Source organism: Carassius auratus, chromosome 26 (assembly GCF_003368295.1).
Source record: "Carassius auratus strain Wakin chromosome 26, ASM336829v1, whole genome shotgun sequence".
Lineage (NCBI taxonomy): Eukaryota > Metazoa > Chordata > Actinopteri > Cypriniformes > Cyprinidae > Carassius > Carassius auratus.
The window spans coordinates 13,176,718-13,195,025 of NC_039268.1; the positions used below are offsets into that span (position 1 = coordinate 13,176,718).

Below are 18,308 nucleotides of genomic sequence, written 5' to 3' on the forward strand. Positions count from 1 at the left end.
ATAAATTTGTGGAGAGCCCAAAGAGTACAACTGAATATAAATTGCCTGATGCTCAGAGAAAACTACCATGGCAACCAGAAGACAGGCTGGGAACTCTATTCAGTTTTGGCCATTTGGCATTATTCCAGCATGGCCTCACTAAGTGGGCAAACAGAGAAGCTCCACATTTCTCAGATCCTGAAGCCTGTGGAGCAAATGTCGACAATGTTGCAAACGCTACATTTGGGGGTCTCATATTTTAATGGCTTATCTGGAGTGGCACAGTTTGCCATTGGCTAATTAAGAAAAAGACAGTAAGAGACAGTCTTCTATCTAGGTGACAGAAGACAGCACCATAGTTCATAGTTCATGATTAGCATTACATAAAGTACATTTAATGGAAGTTTATCTTGACAAAGTAAGCTTAACCGCTGTACATTTTAATTCAAGGAATAGTTAACACAAAAATGAAATTTTAAAAATATGAAAATGAAAAAATAACACAACCACAGGTCATCCAAGATATAATAGTTTGTTTCTTCATGGGAACAGATTTGGAGAAATTTAGCATTACATTACTCGCTCTCCAATAGATCGTCTGCAGTGAACAGGAGCCCAAACAGCTGATAAAAACAACACAATAAACCACGTCTTGTGAAGTGAGTTTGTGATAAAAAAAATCCTTCATCAAGGCATTCAGACATAAAAATACAGTCCTCTATCCATAATATTGGTTCTTCCAGTGAATTTTTTATTTTGAGATGAACTATTCTTTCAAATGTTTTAATCAATTTTGGAAGTAAATGCTTTTTGTTTGTTTGTAGACACACACATACACACACACACACACACAAAACAGAGACTCTGCTTTCAAAATCTATACACCAGTAAAACAGTGATCTTTCTAATTGTATCTCCAGAGAGGGATGTTAAAGACATGAATATATGAGCAAAATTCTATTTTTTTTCCTTAATGAAAAACTTAAATCAGATAAGATTATCATCTCTAAAGCATAAGCACTATATCAACTGCCACACCCACACACATTTCAATGCAATACATTTATTAAGCAATCAAACCACATTAATTAAACAATGACTTCTTTTGAATTAAAAAAAAACTGAGAAACTTCAATGTAAAAACTGCACCATAGAATAACCCAGCAAACACCGTCTCATGTGAGATGCAAAAAGAAGAGACAGGCTAAACACATCAACCAAAAACTGTGGGGGAGGCAATGACCTAGTTAGGCAGAAATGACTACATGAAAAGAACGACACATCTAAGCAGCGCTTCCATCATTTAAATGATATGAGAAACTTTAAAAAGATAGAACTGTGTGGATGCCATTACGTACAGATATCAGATATTGCAAAAGAAAACAAGTGTAAATTGGAAATTGCAGAACTCAAACTCAAAATTTTAAAGTTTATACTGATCATATTGAACTGAGAATTTATTAAAAGTACTCTCTAAATGCTTTATCTGTCTATAAGGATATAAGTGTTTGTTCTATATATGCTAAAGGTCCTCACAGATGCAGATTTGATGCATCACTTCAGTACTGTCAGCACTGTTGAACCAGGCATACTAATGATGGGGTCTGATCGTCCTACAGATTTAGTGGTATAACAGGCCAGTACTTGGGCTGTTTTTTGTCACAGTTGCGGTCAAAGGTGAGCTGCATGGCTGCTTCCATCCCCTGAATCTTTGCTGCATCTTTACCATACAGCTTCTTCATCTCTGCAGTCCTCCTTTCTCCTGGACGCTCTGAAGGAGGCAGGCTGCTGCGCCAGGAAACTCTGTGCATGTCTTGGTCAGCTAGAACATACGAGTCCTGCTGCTCTGCCTCCATCTGCTGTTGTTTCTCTACATAGAGGAGAAATCAGTAATGGTGTGATTAGAAACATCACTTAAGCCCTTTGAGATCATTTTAAGATGAAAACACAAGCTCAAGCTTGGTATTTTGGTGTTTGAGCACCTTGATGAGAAAAACATTACATTTTCCTGACATTAGTTAATGCTACCATCATGACAACTCAAATAATACGTTGTAACTCAAATATGCATATGTCAAATAACACATTACACATTTTCATGTCTTCTATACTAATGGATGATCACAGTTTTCACTTACAGATGTGTGTTTTATATAGGACATCAAGTGCAACCAAACAACTCTAAACACTACAATAAACAGTTTCTAAATGTTTATGTTTTTATGCCAATAATTGCTGCTGGCACAAAACTATGCTTATTTGTAAGAAAAACATTATTTAATGTAGTTTAGTTTGCCTGTTGTTTATTATTTTCCAGAATTATGCCATTGCATATTTTGGAATCAGTCCATCTCAATTAGTCCAAAATTTTTTAAATAGAGATGCAAAATTGAGAGCACATGGAACCATCATAAATCTTTCCACCCCATGGTCAAATTATAATTTGAATAATACTTATATATATATATATATATATTTATAATAAATGATTTTCTATTAATGCAGTACAGGTAATGACAACTGTATGTTGTCTCCCAATGGTTTACATTATGCACAAATTAGCATTATTTGATTAACTAATCAGGTGTTTTTGATTATGTTTGGAGCTGGAATCCAAAGGAAACCTCTCCTGCCTCATTCTTATCAGAAACTGAGAAACAAAATAATTGCAACCCCGTAAATAATGATAGAGGAATTAACATACAGTTTCATGTTATAAAAGAAAATATAATTCTATATGCAGAGTCTTGTAATCCCAGGAATGTGCCCAGACACATAACTGTACATTTGAATGCTGACAAATAAACACTTTATTTCTTGTCTTCTGAACTGTTGACAGCAAACACCCGCTTACCCCCATTGAAAGGCTTGGAAGAGCAAAGAACATTTTTAATGTAACTTCGACTGGATTATTCTGAAAGCGGAAAGTCAAATACACCTAAGATGCTTTGACAGGGAGTAGAAGATTTTCACAATTTCAAATTTTCATTCTTGGGTAAACTTAAGCCTTTAAGAACCCCTGCTCTAAATTATGCTTTATTAATATCATTATTATTATTATTATTATTATTATTATTTAAGATAGCCTTGTCCTTGCCATCGGTGATCATGTCAGAAAATATTCCTGTACCATTTGAGAATCACTGTTCTACACTGTTGTCAACTAAGCCAGTACTTTAAATGTGAGATCTCATACTACCAGGGCAGTATTCAACCACAAATGAATAATCCCAAAATGATTGCAGTGAATTATTAGAAGGCACCTCTCTTTTAAGCAGGCTTAGTCTATAAAACAGATGGTCAGTGTGAAGAGACTGCATGACTGCAGTGGGGACATTCAGGGATAATGAGTTTGGCACAGCACCACTGCTCCTTTCAAGCTCTCATCCAACATTCCCCCACGTAAAATAATTATCTAAGCAAATTAAATTGGTGAAAATAAGATGTTTGGTTGTCTGTGCCATCAGTATGCATTTTTCCTGATATTTCTAGTTCCTGGTTCTCACTTAATATCTGTTTTTGTTTTAAGTTTTCTATTGTGTAACATCTATTTTTTGTTCGCTTGTTTTGATCGGATTATTTGTTATGTTTCTGCTGTCCTCTGTTTAGGCTTACATCCTATTCATTAGTTGTTTCCCTTTTCCTTTGTAAAAGGACCATGATGAGGCCCTGAAAGGTGACATATAAACCTTTTTGAGTTATTATTATGATAAGTAGCTCAAAAGAGAGGACCCATACAATCACCATGTTCCAGAATTAAACAAAACCAAAATACTGTTCCCGGAACAGAAAAACTAAAAGTATCTAAAAGTATAATATTAACAATAATATAAACTATATGGTGGTCTACAACTATATAAGTGCTCATAGCTTAAAGGTCAGTTTTTATAAAATATTCCACATATATTACACTTACTGAGTTCCTGCTTGTGACGCTCTGTCTGGGCAAAGTATTGTCGCAGCTCTTCTGAGATGTCCATGTTACTGACGTCACACTCGATCTGGCTCTCATCCGAACTCTCCTCCTCCAGTTCACTGTCTGAATCAGTGGCCTCATTCTCCCTTTCTTCTTCTCTACCTGTCGTTCTGTCTCTGTGAGTGTTCCCCCAGCACTCGTCTGCATGCCAATCTGAGTATCGCTGGATGGCAGAGGGGTACATGGCATACAGTGTCTGGAAGTAGCCAGCCTCCAAAGCTTTTCTGTATGCCCGCTTATGCCTCTGGTGCCAGCTCATGGCCTGCTGGTAGTGCTGCCAGTATCGGGCGTAAACCGGATGCGAGTTCCACACCTCTCCATCACCTTGACTGGCCTGGAACACAACAAACGTTTCTGATGTTGACTAATCTGTAAAAAGTGCTTAAAATGATCACTCTGTCTCACATAGCTTTAATTGGCTGTATAGTCATCTATCAATTACACAGAAGTGCAAGACTTACCATTATGAAGAGACGACTAGTTAATGGAATCTATTTTTGTACCTGTTAGAAAGAAATATAATATAGCTACAGCTTTATTTCAGTCACCAGTAAACATTTATGTATGTAAAAGCAGTGGACAATGAAGGCGAATAATTTTGCCATAGTAAAAATAAGCGAAGTTATCTTGTAACTTCGGGAGTGCTCTTTAATCAAAACAAATGTACTATCAAGAATCCAATAAGTAAACGTATCTGACATTAAACTTAAACTAGCAATGTTTAGTAGCACTTCTTACCACTCATGCCTTCCTCAGCCACGAGAGTACGTATGTTGTCAGAGATGTTTCAAGAAGGAGATGGCAATCTGTCGTTCAATGGCTTGACCACATGCTCCTTATAAGCCAATCATTTAAGGTCTATGGCTATGACGTTGTCGGAGTTTTACGACAGCTGAAGTAAACAGAAAACGATTCGATTGTACCCGGGTTGTTTCTTTTACTGTCTATGGTTGTACCTTTGACGTCTTTGTGAAATTTTGTTTATTCCCCATAGACAGTGTATTTATTTATTTTAGACTTTGTTAACAAGTGTTTTTATATTTCCATGTGGTTATGTTGTTCATGCATTTATTTTTCAATAAAAATCTTTGCCAGATTGTAAGTAAATGACTAGTTTAGCAGTAGTCTAGCACCTGTTGGATCTCGTCGTGTTAAGCATTGTTTAGCAATATTGAAATCTCCGTGTGCAAAGCGGTGGCTCTGGTAACATGTAATCACACGTCCAGCAGGTGTTAAAATAAAAATTATATTGGTAATCTAACGACTGCTACAGATGAGAGCCTACTAAGAAACGTTGAACAATATTTGCTCTCTCCTGCGACGAAAGCATGGGCGCGCCCTCGTGATGACAAGCGTGTGACGTGGTTCTCAGATTCGCGCGTCCGAGTTGTTGTTGGACCGTTCAAGATGGCGGAGTATCTTGCGTCCATTTTTGGTACAGAAAAAGACAAGTAAGCTACATTAACATATTTAGTTTGAACGGTGCAATATTAACTGATTTGTACGCTAACATACCTGTTTGTCTGCTGAGTGTCTACTGAGCCTTTCCATTCGAACGCAAAACTATATTTTTGTGTTAGATGTGAAGCTTCCGCATTGCTCATGCTGCAGGTTACAACGGTGAAAGCACACTCCTGCCAGTTTTAATAAACATGTTAAATATATCCAATCTACTGACACCATGAAGTTAAAAGAAGCATCGATTTCTCCGGTTTTTCAGTAGTTGGGATTAAAATACTGTGTCTTTGACCGTTTAAACAGTTAAAATGAACACTATGATTTTGTCACACTGATGTCAATTTCAATAACGTTATTTTGTCATAGTATTCATATCTTGGAACAGTCTCCGTTCTGTTTGTTATTTCTAGGGTCAACTGCTCCTTTTATTTCAAAATTGGAGCTTGTCGTCATGGAGATCGGTGTTCTAGATTGCACAATAAACCAACTTTCAGTCAGGTATGTTTACATCTCAAACTTAAACCTATATGTTTTCATTTCCATCTCATTAAAATTGGTATATTGATGTTTAAATATATATATAATATATATATAAATAAACTTTCAAACAAACGCAAAATGATTTGCAAATACAAAACTCTGTTTGAGAGAAAATGTGAGCTATGGGTAAATATGTATTCTGTGTTACAGCTGTGATACTCATTTGCCTTTTTATGAGGAAACTTGTTTCGATTTTCTCACAAATGCATGCAGGCAGATTTTCTCACAAAATACAATTGACCGTATGCACAGATAGCTCTTTATAACTTCCAGATAAAGATAAGACGGCTTGAAATCTTCCGGTGAAGCTCATTTTATATGTGATATATATAAAAATTTTTATATGCAGAGTCTTGTAATCCGAGGAAAGTGCACACATAACTACATTTGAATGCTGACAAATAAACACTATCATAACTTTTTACCTTACCTTCATAGCAATGGACACATTTTTAAAGTCTTGTAAAATTTTAAAGTCTTTAATAATTTCTTAACTCTGTGCAGTAAAATTTCATCTTATTAAAGTGGCGAAAAAATAAAATGAAAATGAAATGAGGTTATGACCACGAGATGGCAGTAGAGGATCACTCATTGGCTGCAGCATTGAGAAGGGTCTGGCTGCAGACTTGCACTTTCACTCAGACTTGCATTCTCAGACTTGCACTCTCAGACACTTGTGCTTCCGCTAGCGACGTCATTATTATTATTTCTTCTATTTATTGATAACTTTTTGTTTGAATCTTTCAACATTTTACAACAGTAGCCAGGTGGTGAAGACAAGAAAAAAGAAATTACAAAGTCACTTGCAATCGCTACTTGCATTCTCAGACTTGCACTCTCAGACACTTGTGCTTCCGCTAGCGACGTCACTTGCAGTCTTTATTTATTTATTTATTTATTGTTCTGTTTATTTCTAAGTTTTTGTTTGAATCTCTCAACATTTTACAACAGTAGCCAGGTGGTTAAGACAAGACTAAATTACAATGTCACTTACAATCGCTACTTGCACTCTCCGCTACCTGTGACGTCACTTGCAATCAACACAAATCGTGCTTGTTGCCAATGGAGACAAGAAGCTGTGGTGGTGATTAAATGATTAAAACTAAATTAGTAGGCCTACTACTATAAACAAAGTCTTTCGTTAAGCGTTTTCCTCCTATAGAAAAAAACAAACTCTTAATATGGCATAATGTATTAGGACACGTTAAGTTCAATTAAAAGACCAAATTCGATATATAGTTAGTATTTAATGTACAACAAGGCAAGCAGATGGCTATGAACACAATGCAAACGCTTAATGTGGCCTAATAACAGACTAAGATGATAAAGACAGTTCAGTAGGCATAGCCTATATGTCTTGTTGTTGACTCAAAGTATATACAGACCAGCAAATATGAACGTGCATTATGAAATTCATTAAGTGATTTTAAAAGGATCAGCTCTGTACAGGCAAGCAGACGAGTACCGAACGCAGTGCGTTAAATTGTACATTAAATGTCTTCCTCCTATAGAAAATCATTATAAATAAAACTCATAATGTAGCTTAATGGACAAAGACAGTGATATAAACGAGCTGTAGACAGTTTATTCTATATGGAAAAATGTTTAACGTGAAACTTTGCGCGTTGCGTTTATTCACCACCACAGCGTCTTGACTCCATTGGTAACATGCACGATTTGTGTCCATTGCACGTGTCGCAGGTAGCAGAGAGTGAAAGTATCGATTGCAAGTGACATTGTAATTTAGTTTATTTTTTTCTTGTCTTCCCACCTGGCTACTGTTATACAATTTTGGGAAATTCAAACAAAATGTAAAAAAAAAAGAAAATCAATAAAATAAAAAATAAAGACTGCAAGTGACGTCACCAGCGGAAGTGCAAGTGTCTGAGAGTGCAAGTTTGAGAATGCAAGTCAGAGAGTGCAAGTGCAAGTCTGCAGCCAGACCCTCTTGGCAGCATTTCAACCACACTTTTTTTTTTCACGTCTTATGATTTATAATACAATAAATTTTCTAACAAATTTAGTACTTTATCGGACTAAAGTATAAATTATAGCAAGTGCAGGAAGTCACAAAGTCACTTGTCATTTAAAATAAATAAATAAGACCAGATAACAGCCTATAATGTTGAATTACACCTATATAGTTAAATACAGATTAAATAAGCTGGTATAACTGAATCACTTAATGCACATCTCTATTTTGACATCGGGTCATCAGATGATTTATTCCGTTGCCATTGTCTATAATAGCAATGAATTGCGGCATGATTTAACCACGTTTGTCATCCCTGAAACGGTATATGTGGACATCTGGTCCTCTTAGACAAATTTTTTCCAAATTGTAAATAGATTATGTAGAAAAACTGAGCAAAGCGTGCTCCCTTAATGGCACAGTACAGTTGACTGGAAATAACGGAGCTGGCTTGTGTAAAACCAGGAAGTAATCTTGCATATGGTCAATTGAGTAACTTTCTTTTCCAAAAATAGCAAATGGCACTGTCAGTCATTTTACGCTAGTCTCCCGAGACTCGAAACACCTTCTCAGGGAATACAGAAGACAACATGAGTGTGGAACGGGTGACTATCTGTCTTACTATATCTATAATTAACTGTATAGATGTTTTAACAAAGTGACCCTACTACAGTGTCAGTGAAAATCACAATAAGTGCTGTAAAACATGATTGATTGATTCCAAAATCAGTAGTGACATGGCTAAACATTTAACTAAGCAGTCTTTCCATATAAAAACTGATCCATTCTCCATACCTCTTATCCTCTGCTGCCTCGCCGCATATAGAATATATAGGCTACATATGTTGATACAATTGATCAACATTCAAAACAATGCAGGAGTATAAGAATATATTGTCAACATAGCGTCAACTGTGTACCAAAAATTGTGAGTGATTTTGATTTTATTTTTATGTTAGGTCAAGTAAGATTTATTGTCATTCTGCTATTTATGTTGAGACAAAGCCTAAAGTTGGTAGAACTGTTGTAGGCTACCTCTGCAGTAAACGTTTAAACAAGTATAAAACTTCACATAGACAACCTACTGAAAGAAGTTGGCAAATCTAATTATACAAGTAGGCTACTATAATCAAACTAGTTTAAGATCAGGTGAGCTTTATTGTGATTCAGTTATATAATATTAGTATATATGTACTAAAATATAATATAAACATTACAAAATAAATACAGTGGTGTTTGTAGTAAAGCTGTCGCTATTGAAATGGTCACATGCAAAAAAAACCATGGTTACCACATTTTTACTAAAGTAAAACCAACTTGAATTTTCCAAATATTAATTTCTAATCATTAAATTGTTAAAATCATTCTGAAATACTGGTAAGGCACTGTTTATTAAAATGCTGAACTAGTATTATATCAGCATGAAGCCATGAACATGATCCTTCTCCCTAATTCACAGGACAAGAGTGACACCAGAAGAGAAATGTTTGAGACACAATTATTTTAGACACAAATTTTTACAAAGTGTTACAACATTGAAAAAGTTTCCTTGTTTTATTAATAATAAATAATGAGCTCTTGGGTGATATTACTATATATTATACCAAATTAAACTGTCTATTTGGTACACAGTATAGTCGCTACCAATAATACATTTGCATTTTAGTATTAAAATATATTGTATTTTATTATTGTTTATATTGTTTATAGTGTAAAATATATTTCGGGTCTTGGGAGACTAGCGTAAATTGACCAACCTGACCTTTGCATTTTCTCTCAAATAGAGTTTAATATTTGCAAAGCAGGTTGTGTTTATTTACCAAACACTGGCTTTGTTTGATGAATATTGGCACAAAATTTGCTCCATAATATTGTCATATCTTGCCACACTTATATTGTAAAAGTGAAAAGTTTTTTTTTTTTTTAACATCATAACTCAGAGTAGGCTTGTATTTGCATATTCACTTTACATGTATGTGTTATTCTTTAAGTTTGATATAATGCTGCACTTTAATGGAAGTTTTGTCAAATAACAAATTTTATTTTGCCTTTCAGTTACTTAATACATTCATGACATTTAGAGTAAAGAGTTATTTGTAGTTCATCCATAGCTTCAGTGTTTAGGACTATTTGGTCTTGAAGCACCTGATATCTGGGGCCTTTAACAGTGTTATTCACCATAGTACGTTACATAGCTATTACGATTGTCAGTTGTTTTTTTTTCCATTGCACATATTTTTGAGCTTAATAATACAGCATGTAGTTTAGATTTAAAATATGTATATACAAATAATATTATATTTATATATAATCAGCTGTATAAACTACCTTCACAACTTTAACTTGCAGTGATATACAGTAGCATGTTTTCTTTCTTTGGAAAGCTCTTTTCTTAAACCACATGTTCCAAGGCATGTGATTGGCTGTTTGTTACTGATGTCACACTTTCATGTGCACATTCTCCATGAACTCAGGAACAAACCCTGAGCTGACAGAGACAGTTGAAGATCAGCATCATGTTACCAACAAAGCCCGAGTGTACATTGTTCGGTTTTGTTAACTCAAAACTAATTCTGCAACCCAGAGTTTGTTCAACTACCATTGTGGTACATGCCCCAGATCTTAGAGTGTTTGGTAATCCATTACTTTCTAAGATGTGCTTATTAAAGTGAAATAGTCAGCTTTATATGAGGTAGGATTATTATTATTTTTTAATATATTTTTTTGGTGAATAGTGGTCCCTCTGGTTTTCAGTCTTTTGGATGCACAAAGACAACTTTCTCAGCATAATTTGCAGCTCTTTTTTTGTGTTACCAGTTATTATTAAACCTATTTTGATTTCTCCCTTTGCAGACCATCTTGATTCAAAACATCTACCGTAACCCCCAAAACAGTGCACAGACAGCCGACGCATCTCGCTGTAAGTCCCACTTTTCCTTCAGATAATGCTAGCTCGTGGGGTAAGCAAGGAATCCCATTTCTGTCCCAGATAAATTTAGATAAAAGTTAATGTAGAGACATCCTCAGAGCTGAAACACTGGACCCCTACTGGACTACACTAAATTACACACATCAAGTAAAAAAGTGACTGGAAACTTGTTCTTTCTAATAAACAGTAGAAGTGTTCTGGATTTGTTATTATAATGTGAGATTGTCCAGGCAATTTTTTGATGCCCCTTTTCCAAGGACATGATTCCTGAACCGTTTTATACTTGCTTGTACATTCTCAAGCAATTTTAAACCATTCTATTAAAGAAAAGTAGTTCTGATCTGGAACCAGGGCCTCATTTATAAAGATGTGCGCAGAATGATCCTAATTGTGAATGCACAGCAATTTCTGAAATGCATCAACAGACAATTTATACAATGTCTATAGCACAAAAATAATTCCTTAAAACATCCTACATTATTAATTACACTTCATCTTAAAATTAATTCAGTTCTTTATGGTTTAGAAGTAGGATCAAATGCGATCGAACCTGTGTTTTATAAATGAGGCCCCAAGAACCAATTGCATCAGAATGGTTTGTAGTTAGGTCAAATTTCCTGAACATCATCAAGTTTGGCTACCTACTTCATCCAGGCTCGCTGTAAGGAGCAGTTTCTAATTTCTTGCAATAAGTAATCTTAAAAATTACTGATAGGAGAAGCATTCAGGGTAACACTTTAGAATAAGGTTCCATTAGTTAATGTTAGTTAACTACTTTCGTTAACATGAACTAAGCAAGAACAATCCTTCTACAGCATTTATAAGTCTTAGTTTATGTTAATTTCAACATTTACTAAGGCATTATTTAAATCAAAAGTTGTGCTTGTTAACATTAGTTAATGCACTGCGAATTACCATGAACTAACAATGAATAACTGTATTTTCATTAACTAACATTAACGAAGATGAATAAATACAGTAATAAATGTATTATTCATTGTTTGTTCATTTTAATTAATAAATTAACTAACATTAACTAATGGAACCTTATTCTAAAGTGTTACCGCATTCAGAATTGATCTGCATAGGCCATGTGTTATCTACTTGCTATATATTCTTCTACTGAGATACAAGGGAATTGGAGAGCTTGCAAAAGAAAGTAAAGAAATGCAGGAATGCTTGTTTCTTTTTCAGACACTTAACCTGTTACGTCACCATATAATATATGGGTATAATAGGGTTTGTGTGGATTCTTGCCTAAAAAATATCATTTTATTATTATTGTTGTTTAATTTTAAGGTAGGTATGAGTGCAGACTCCAGTGCTGCACACCTTTATTTCCATCCAGTGAAGAACTACTTTGACAAAAGCAGATATCATGCTTTTGGTTTGGATATGATAACATTTGTTTCAAATATTTAATGATCTGCATAAGCGTTATTAGAGCCCTTGTTTCAAGAATATATGTTAACTAAGCTGTGCATATTTACACGATTGTTTACAGAAGATACTTTTCTGCTTCATCAAAGCCTTAAGACCTTTACGTACTAGTTCTATTGTCATCTTGGATGGATCTCTGACATCTCCTGCTGACCCCCACTCTACCCAGTTCACTTGTTTTCATGAATTGCCTAGTTTGTAATGTTGATATCTCATGTGGTCTGTAGACCTGGATGCTAAACAGTCTTAGTTTCTTTTACAAAGATGCACATTTTGTATTTCAGACCATTGTCCCCATGAACATATACCGTAACACTCAAAACTCTGCCCAGTCTGCTGATGGTTTACGCTGTAAGTTGCCCCCCACTTGCTTTGCAGGAGTCTGCGAGCATTGAACGTTTCTTTACGACTGGCAAATATCAAGAGCATCCATAACAATGTTAAATGATTGATCCCATAGTTTTTTTTTTTTTTTTTAATGCAACTCTGCAGTGATTGATGGCCTTATGTTTATAGGTATAATGAAGGTCTAGTTAATTCAGTATTTAGATTTTGCTTTATCCCAAATTATGCATTAGTCCTAAAAATATTTGTTAGGATATTTTTATGGGTAATATATAACAATGATACCTATAATATAACCTATAATGACTTGTAAAGTTGTTTTCTCAGGGCAACAGATTTGTCTTTGACCCATATCATGATTAGTTACAGTCTAATCAATACTAAGGCTTACTGCGTGTCTGCCAGATTGGCCTTAAATAATTTCATTTCAGAATTCTTAGTTTAAACATATGATCTGTTGATCATCAGACTTCATATTTAAATATATCCTGTTGGTTTGTTTAAACGCTATCCAGTAGATTTATAATGATTCAGTTAATCTAAAACTATGCTATGGGGGCTATACTGTATATCAAAATATTGTACTCTTAATACACCTTTCTGTGCTCTAATTATATATATTTTAAATTGTTGCTAGGTGCTGTTAGTGATGTGGAAATGCAGGAACATTATGATGGGTTTTTTGAGGTGAGTTCTCATTAAGGATGAGTTTTGTTTTGTTTGATTTTTTTCCTGCTTCATGAGGCCTGTGGAACTGATTCAGAAATGATTTAGTATCCAAAGGGTCAGAATTCGGTGTCTGAGTTTGTGTCTTTCTGTACTTTTTACCATGCTAAATGCCTCAAATGTGCACATCCAACATCTACTTAAAGTGATGTTCCCAGAAGAACAAAGCTAATATTTACATATAGATGAAACCATTAAAAGCCGTGCTGGTGGGGTGAGGGAGAAATCCTGGCAGCCCAAGGTTTTTAGTTGTGGAGGCCTGAATGGTGCATAGACATTTACAGTAGCTCTTCCTCATTTCATTTCTTCAAAACATTTTCACATAAAACATTTCTTTAGTATATATTTTGTAATTATATTACATTGCATAATGCTTAATTAGAATTCAGCAGTTAAATTAATGTGATGGTTTACCCAAAGGTAAAAAAGAGTGAAATGTAATGTAAGAGTAAAACGTAAAATAAATAATAATAATAATAATAATTCTTTCATCATTTACTCACTCACTCACTCACTCACTCACATGTTGTTCCAAACCTGTATAACTGTCTTTTTATTTCTTTCCTTTAACACAGATGATGCTTTGAATGTTAGGGTCCAAACAACATTGGACCACATTGGCTTTCACTGTATGGACAAAAAAAGTCATACAGGTTTGAAACAACATGAGGGTCAGTAAATAATGCCACTAATACATACATATATACTATTCCTTGAAATAGTTACTTCTACATTTTGCAATGCTGATTTATTACGTTTTCAACAGGAGGTCTTTACGGAGATGGAGGAGAAGTATGGAGATGTCGAGGAGATGAATGTGTGCGATAACCTTGGTGATCATTTGGTCGGAAATGTTTATGTGAAGGTACTTTAAAATTTGAGGGTTTTTTTATTTTATTTTTTTATGTTTTGTGACATTTGATTGAACCAGACAGGTTTATGAAATTAACCGTATTTCAAACAGTGTAGCTATAACAACCTGCATTAGAACACTATGCTTGGAAATGTGTAACCGTTTACTTTGTTTTTATTGTCTGAACAGTTTCGGAGGGAAGAGGATGCTGAGAAGGCTGTATTGGACTTAAATAATCGCTGGTTTAATGCCCAACCAATACATGCAGAGCTCTCACCAGTTACAGACTTCAGAGAAGCCTGCTGTAGGCAGTATGAAATGGGGTCAGTGTCTCACAATTCACTATTTGTTTTTTAAACGGGACTGGGGTTATATTAATATAGTTTATATTACAGTAATACATGAAGAGTTTGGTTCCAAAATGCAATAAACATTAAAAAAGAGTTTCTGCCAAAATCAGTATTGTATCTGTTCAGTATTGAAAAGTACATTTTTAATTTTATGCAAAATGCGATATTCAGAGTTATTAGGTCATGTTTTCTCCCTTTTTATCCAATATGTGACAAAAGGCATTCTCCCTTTTTGCAGAATTCTTTATATCCTCTCAACCAATCACAGCGCACCATTCCACGCATTCTAGACAGTAGTGTTGTCAAAATACCCAGTACTGTGATACAAAGTCGGTACTAAAAAATTTAAATGTCACAGTACCAGGTTTCTTAAATACTGGTGGTATTGAGTACCCGGTCAACTGCGAAGCAGGAAACGCGTACGGAATCTCAAAATCCAGTCATGAAAATGAAACCTACACTTTAATATGGACAGTCACAGAATTTGTCAAAGTTAGCGTAAATTAATCAAATCAAATCTCCATATGGACCAGTATCTGTAAATGTTAAGCCACAAAAGTTGGTTGAAATATGAATCCTGCATGTTCTGCCCGTCTCTGTGTGAATGAAAGAATGGCAAAGACGTGCGGGTTTGTTTACTACATAGACTGAAACGCTTGATGCTTGCAGTAATTTCAGAATCTGCCGTCTCAATGAGGACATAAATACATAAACAACATCACCAGAACTGTTTCATTTGAGTAAAACAAGTGTCAATTTAAAGGGTATTCACGTCAACCCGTCAAAATAAAAGTTCATTTTTACATAAAGGCATTGTGCTAGAAACATTACTATTATTTAGTAGAATGTATGTGATACTGCTACTACTGTTGAAAAAATTTATAAAACTTTACTTTTTTTTAAGAAATAAATCACACAATATTTCTTCCATGTTTAAATTTTAATAGCAAATCCCCTTTATTTACCAAAAAATAAAATGTTTACATTTCATTAATTAAAAGACAAGTTAAATTTGGGTGAAACTTGTTTACTGTTTTTCATAATTATATTACTTGTAGAAACACTTTAAACACAATTGTAAGTAAGTATAAAAAATGGTACTGGTTTTATTTTTAGTGAAGTTATTTATTTTATTTTTATTTAGCATATTTTGTGTTTTGCTTTGGTACCGAAATTGGTACCGAGAACCATGGATTATCACTGGTATTCGTACCGAATACTGAAATTGTGTGGTACCGTGACAACACTACTTAGACATTAATGGCGGTGTTTTGAATACACCCGGCGTCCTAGTTTTCCTCATCTACTTTGTACTTTGTGATCAACAAACAAGGGCGTCACAATAAATCGCATGTAATTGTCATGCACATCTCTTCAGTTAAGCCAGTTTTGTGATTAATAGTACCGTTAAATCTCCATCAAATGGTTTCAGATTAAAATGATTCTTATGCATTTAAAACACAGAGCCGTGGATCACTCTCAGCGTTAATGCTATATTGTGCTCATTGGATGAATCGGATTCAATTATGAATGTGATATTGATTGGTTTGTCAGTGTTAGTGTTTTTGTTAATGCCATTTATGCTTTTTTTAATAAAGCACATAGTACTAGTCAACTAAATTAATGTAACATGGGAAAGATTAATCAATTTATAGCATTAACAAAATGACCCGTTGAATTAATTTTGGAAGTGATGACTGATTAATTTATTTTTAGTCCAGTGCCTGTATATAAGATTACCAAATTTTCCGGAATATAAGTCGCACTTTTTTTAAAAGTTTGTCTGGTCCTGCGACTTATAGTCAGGTGCGACTTATCAAAATTTGTTTGACATGAACCAAGAGAAATGAATCAAGTAAAAACATTACCGCTAGAGGGCGCTCTATGCTGCTCATTGCTCCTGCAGTCTACCCCTAATAAACAGAGCGCCCTCTAGCGTCTGTGGACGGTAATGTTTTCTATTGGTTCTAAATAAATGCGACTTATAGTCCAGTGCGACTTATATATGTTTTTTTCCTCATCATGACGTATTTTTGGACTGATGCGACTTATACTCAGGTGCTTATAGTTCGAAAAATACGGTTATACTGATTAATACTAAAGTTCATAGGCTATCATATGGGGATCAACTTACTATGTTGTGTATTTTCAGCAAATATCTTTCATATTGATTAAATGGATTTATTGCATTTTGGGGAAAAAATGAAAATATTTTGTAATAATTCTTTGAGAATCAAAACATTTACTCAAATGAATCAAAATGGATTTATTTCATTTTGGTACCAATATATATATATATATATATATATATATACAAACCTGATTCCAAAAAAGTTGGGGCACTGTACAAATTGTGAGTAAAAAATGAGTGGAATAATTTACAAAACTCATAAACCTCTATTTTATTCTCAATAGAATATAGATAACATATCAAATGTTGAAAGTGAGACATTTTTAAATGTTTTCAAATATTGGTTCATTTTGGATTTCATGAGAGCTACCCATTCCAAAAAAGTTGGGATAGGTAGCAATAAGAGGCCGGAAAAGTTAAATGTACATATAAGGAACTGGAGGACCAATTTGCTAATTATTAGGTCAGTTGGCAACATTTGCATCAATTACAACATCATGTCTGCATAGAAGAAGGATCCGGGTAATGAAATGGCCAGCCTGCTGATCTTTCACCCATAGAAAACATTTGACGCATCATAAAGATGAAGATGTGACAAAGAAGACCTAAGACAGTTGAACAACTAGAAGCCTGTATTAGACAAGAATGGGACAACATTCATATTCCTAAACTTGAGCAACTTGTCTCCGCAGTCCCCAGACGTTTGCAGACTGTTATAAAAAGAAGAGGGGATGCCACACAGTGGTAAACATGACCTTGTCCCTACTTTTTTTTAGATGTGTTGATGCCATGGAATTTAAAGTGATATATTTTCTCAGTTTAACCATTTGATATGTCATTTATGTTGTATTGAAATTTGAAACTTCCACATAATTGCATTCTGTCTTTATTCACAATTTGTTCAGTGCCCCAACTTTTTTGGAATCGGGTTTGTGTATATATACATATCTCAGTGACACCACTTTTTCCATCTTACCATCTCGTCCTACCACAGGGAGTGCACTAGAGGCGGTTTCTGTAATTTCATGCACTTGAAACCCATTTCTCGAGAGCTGAGGAGAGAGCTTTATGGACGTCGTAGAAAAAGGTACCAAAAACCATCTTCATCAAAGGCCAGTCTTGTGCCTTTCTTTTAAGTTGCCATTTTTGTTTTTGTAACGGAAATGATCTTTCCTTTAGACATCGTTCTCGGTCAAGATCTCATGAAAGACGCTCTGGTGACCGCAGTCGTGGAGGTCGTGAACGTGAGCGGAGAAGATCAAGAGATCGTGAACGGTCTGGAAGATTTTGAGCCATGACACCGTTTTGCTTCCTTTTTGTTGCTTAGTGTCATCAACCAATGACCAGCATTTGTGTGAGACATCAGATGCCATCTTTACTTGCTTGAAACCTTTTAGTTTGTCACTTTATTTACCTTTTTTTAAGTGTACGTTTGAAAGATTTTTGTTTCTCAATAAAAATGCATTTTTATAAATTGTCTGTGTCACATGTATGGGGTTATTAAAATCTTAGTCATGATGAATCAGACCTGGAGGCTTTCAGCGAGTGTTGTAGGGGTGTGTCACTGCATTTCTATTAATTGGTTATGTATTGCTCATACAACACACTG

At 34.7% G+C, this 18,308-nt stretch overlaps 2 protein-coding genes across 6 annotated transcripts; one reads left to right on the forward strand and one right to left on the reverse strand.

The window, feature by feature from the left end:
* Positions 1–495: 495 nt before the first annotated feature.
* Positions 496–4,824, reverse strand: gemin8 (gem (nuclear organelle) associated protein 8). Its single transcript, XM_026204316.1, has 4 exons — positions 4,694–4,824; positions 4,417–4,458; positions 3,896–4,289; positions 496–1,849 (listed from the first exon to the last, which is right to left on the reverse strand). Exons 2-4 carry the CDS (start codon positions 4,417–4,419, stop codon positions 1,593–1,595), a joined length of 654 nt encoding a protein of 217 aa, XP_026060101.1. The 5' UTR covers positions 4,420–4,458; positions 4,694–4,824; the 3' UTR covers positions 496–1,592.
* Positions 4,825–4,992: 168 nt separating this feature from the next.
* On the forward strand, positions 4,993–18,173 carry LOC113044365 (splicing factor U2AF 35 kDa subunit). Of its 5 annotated transcripts, XM_026204312.1 has the most exons (9): positions 5,338–5,406; positions 5,824–5,911; positions 10,779–10,845; positions 12,579–12,645; positions 13,277–13,326; positions 14,132–14,230; positions 14,408–14,541; positions 17,694–17,786; positions 17,879–18,173. In XM_026204312.1, exons 4-9 carry the CDS (start codon positions 12,591–12,593, stop codon positions 17,988–17,990), a joined length of 543 nt encoding a protein of 180 aa, XP_026060097.1. In that variant the 5' UTR covers positions 5,338–5,406; positions 5,824–5,911; positions 10,779–10,845; positions 12,579–12,590; the 3' UTR covers positions 17,991–18,173. The 5 variants fall into 5 exon arrangements, with proteins under 5 accessions (XP_026060095.1, XP_026060100.1, XP_026060097.1 ...); XM_026204310.1 differs by lacking the exon at positions 12,579–12,645 and having other exon boundaries at positions 4,993–5,406; XM_026204315.1 differs by lacking the exon at positions 10,779–10,845 and having other exon boundaries at positions 4,993–5,406.
* Positions 18,174–18,308: the final 135 nt, after the last annotated feature.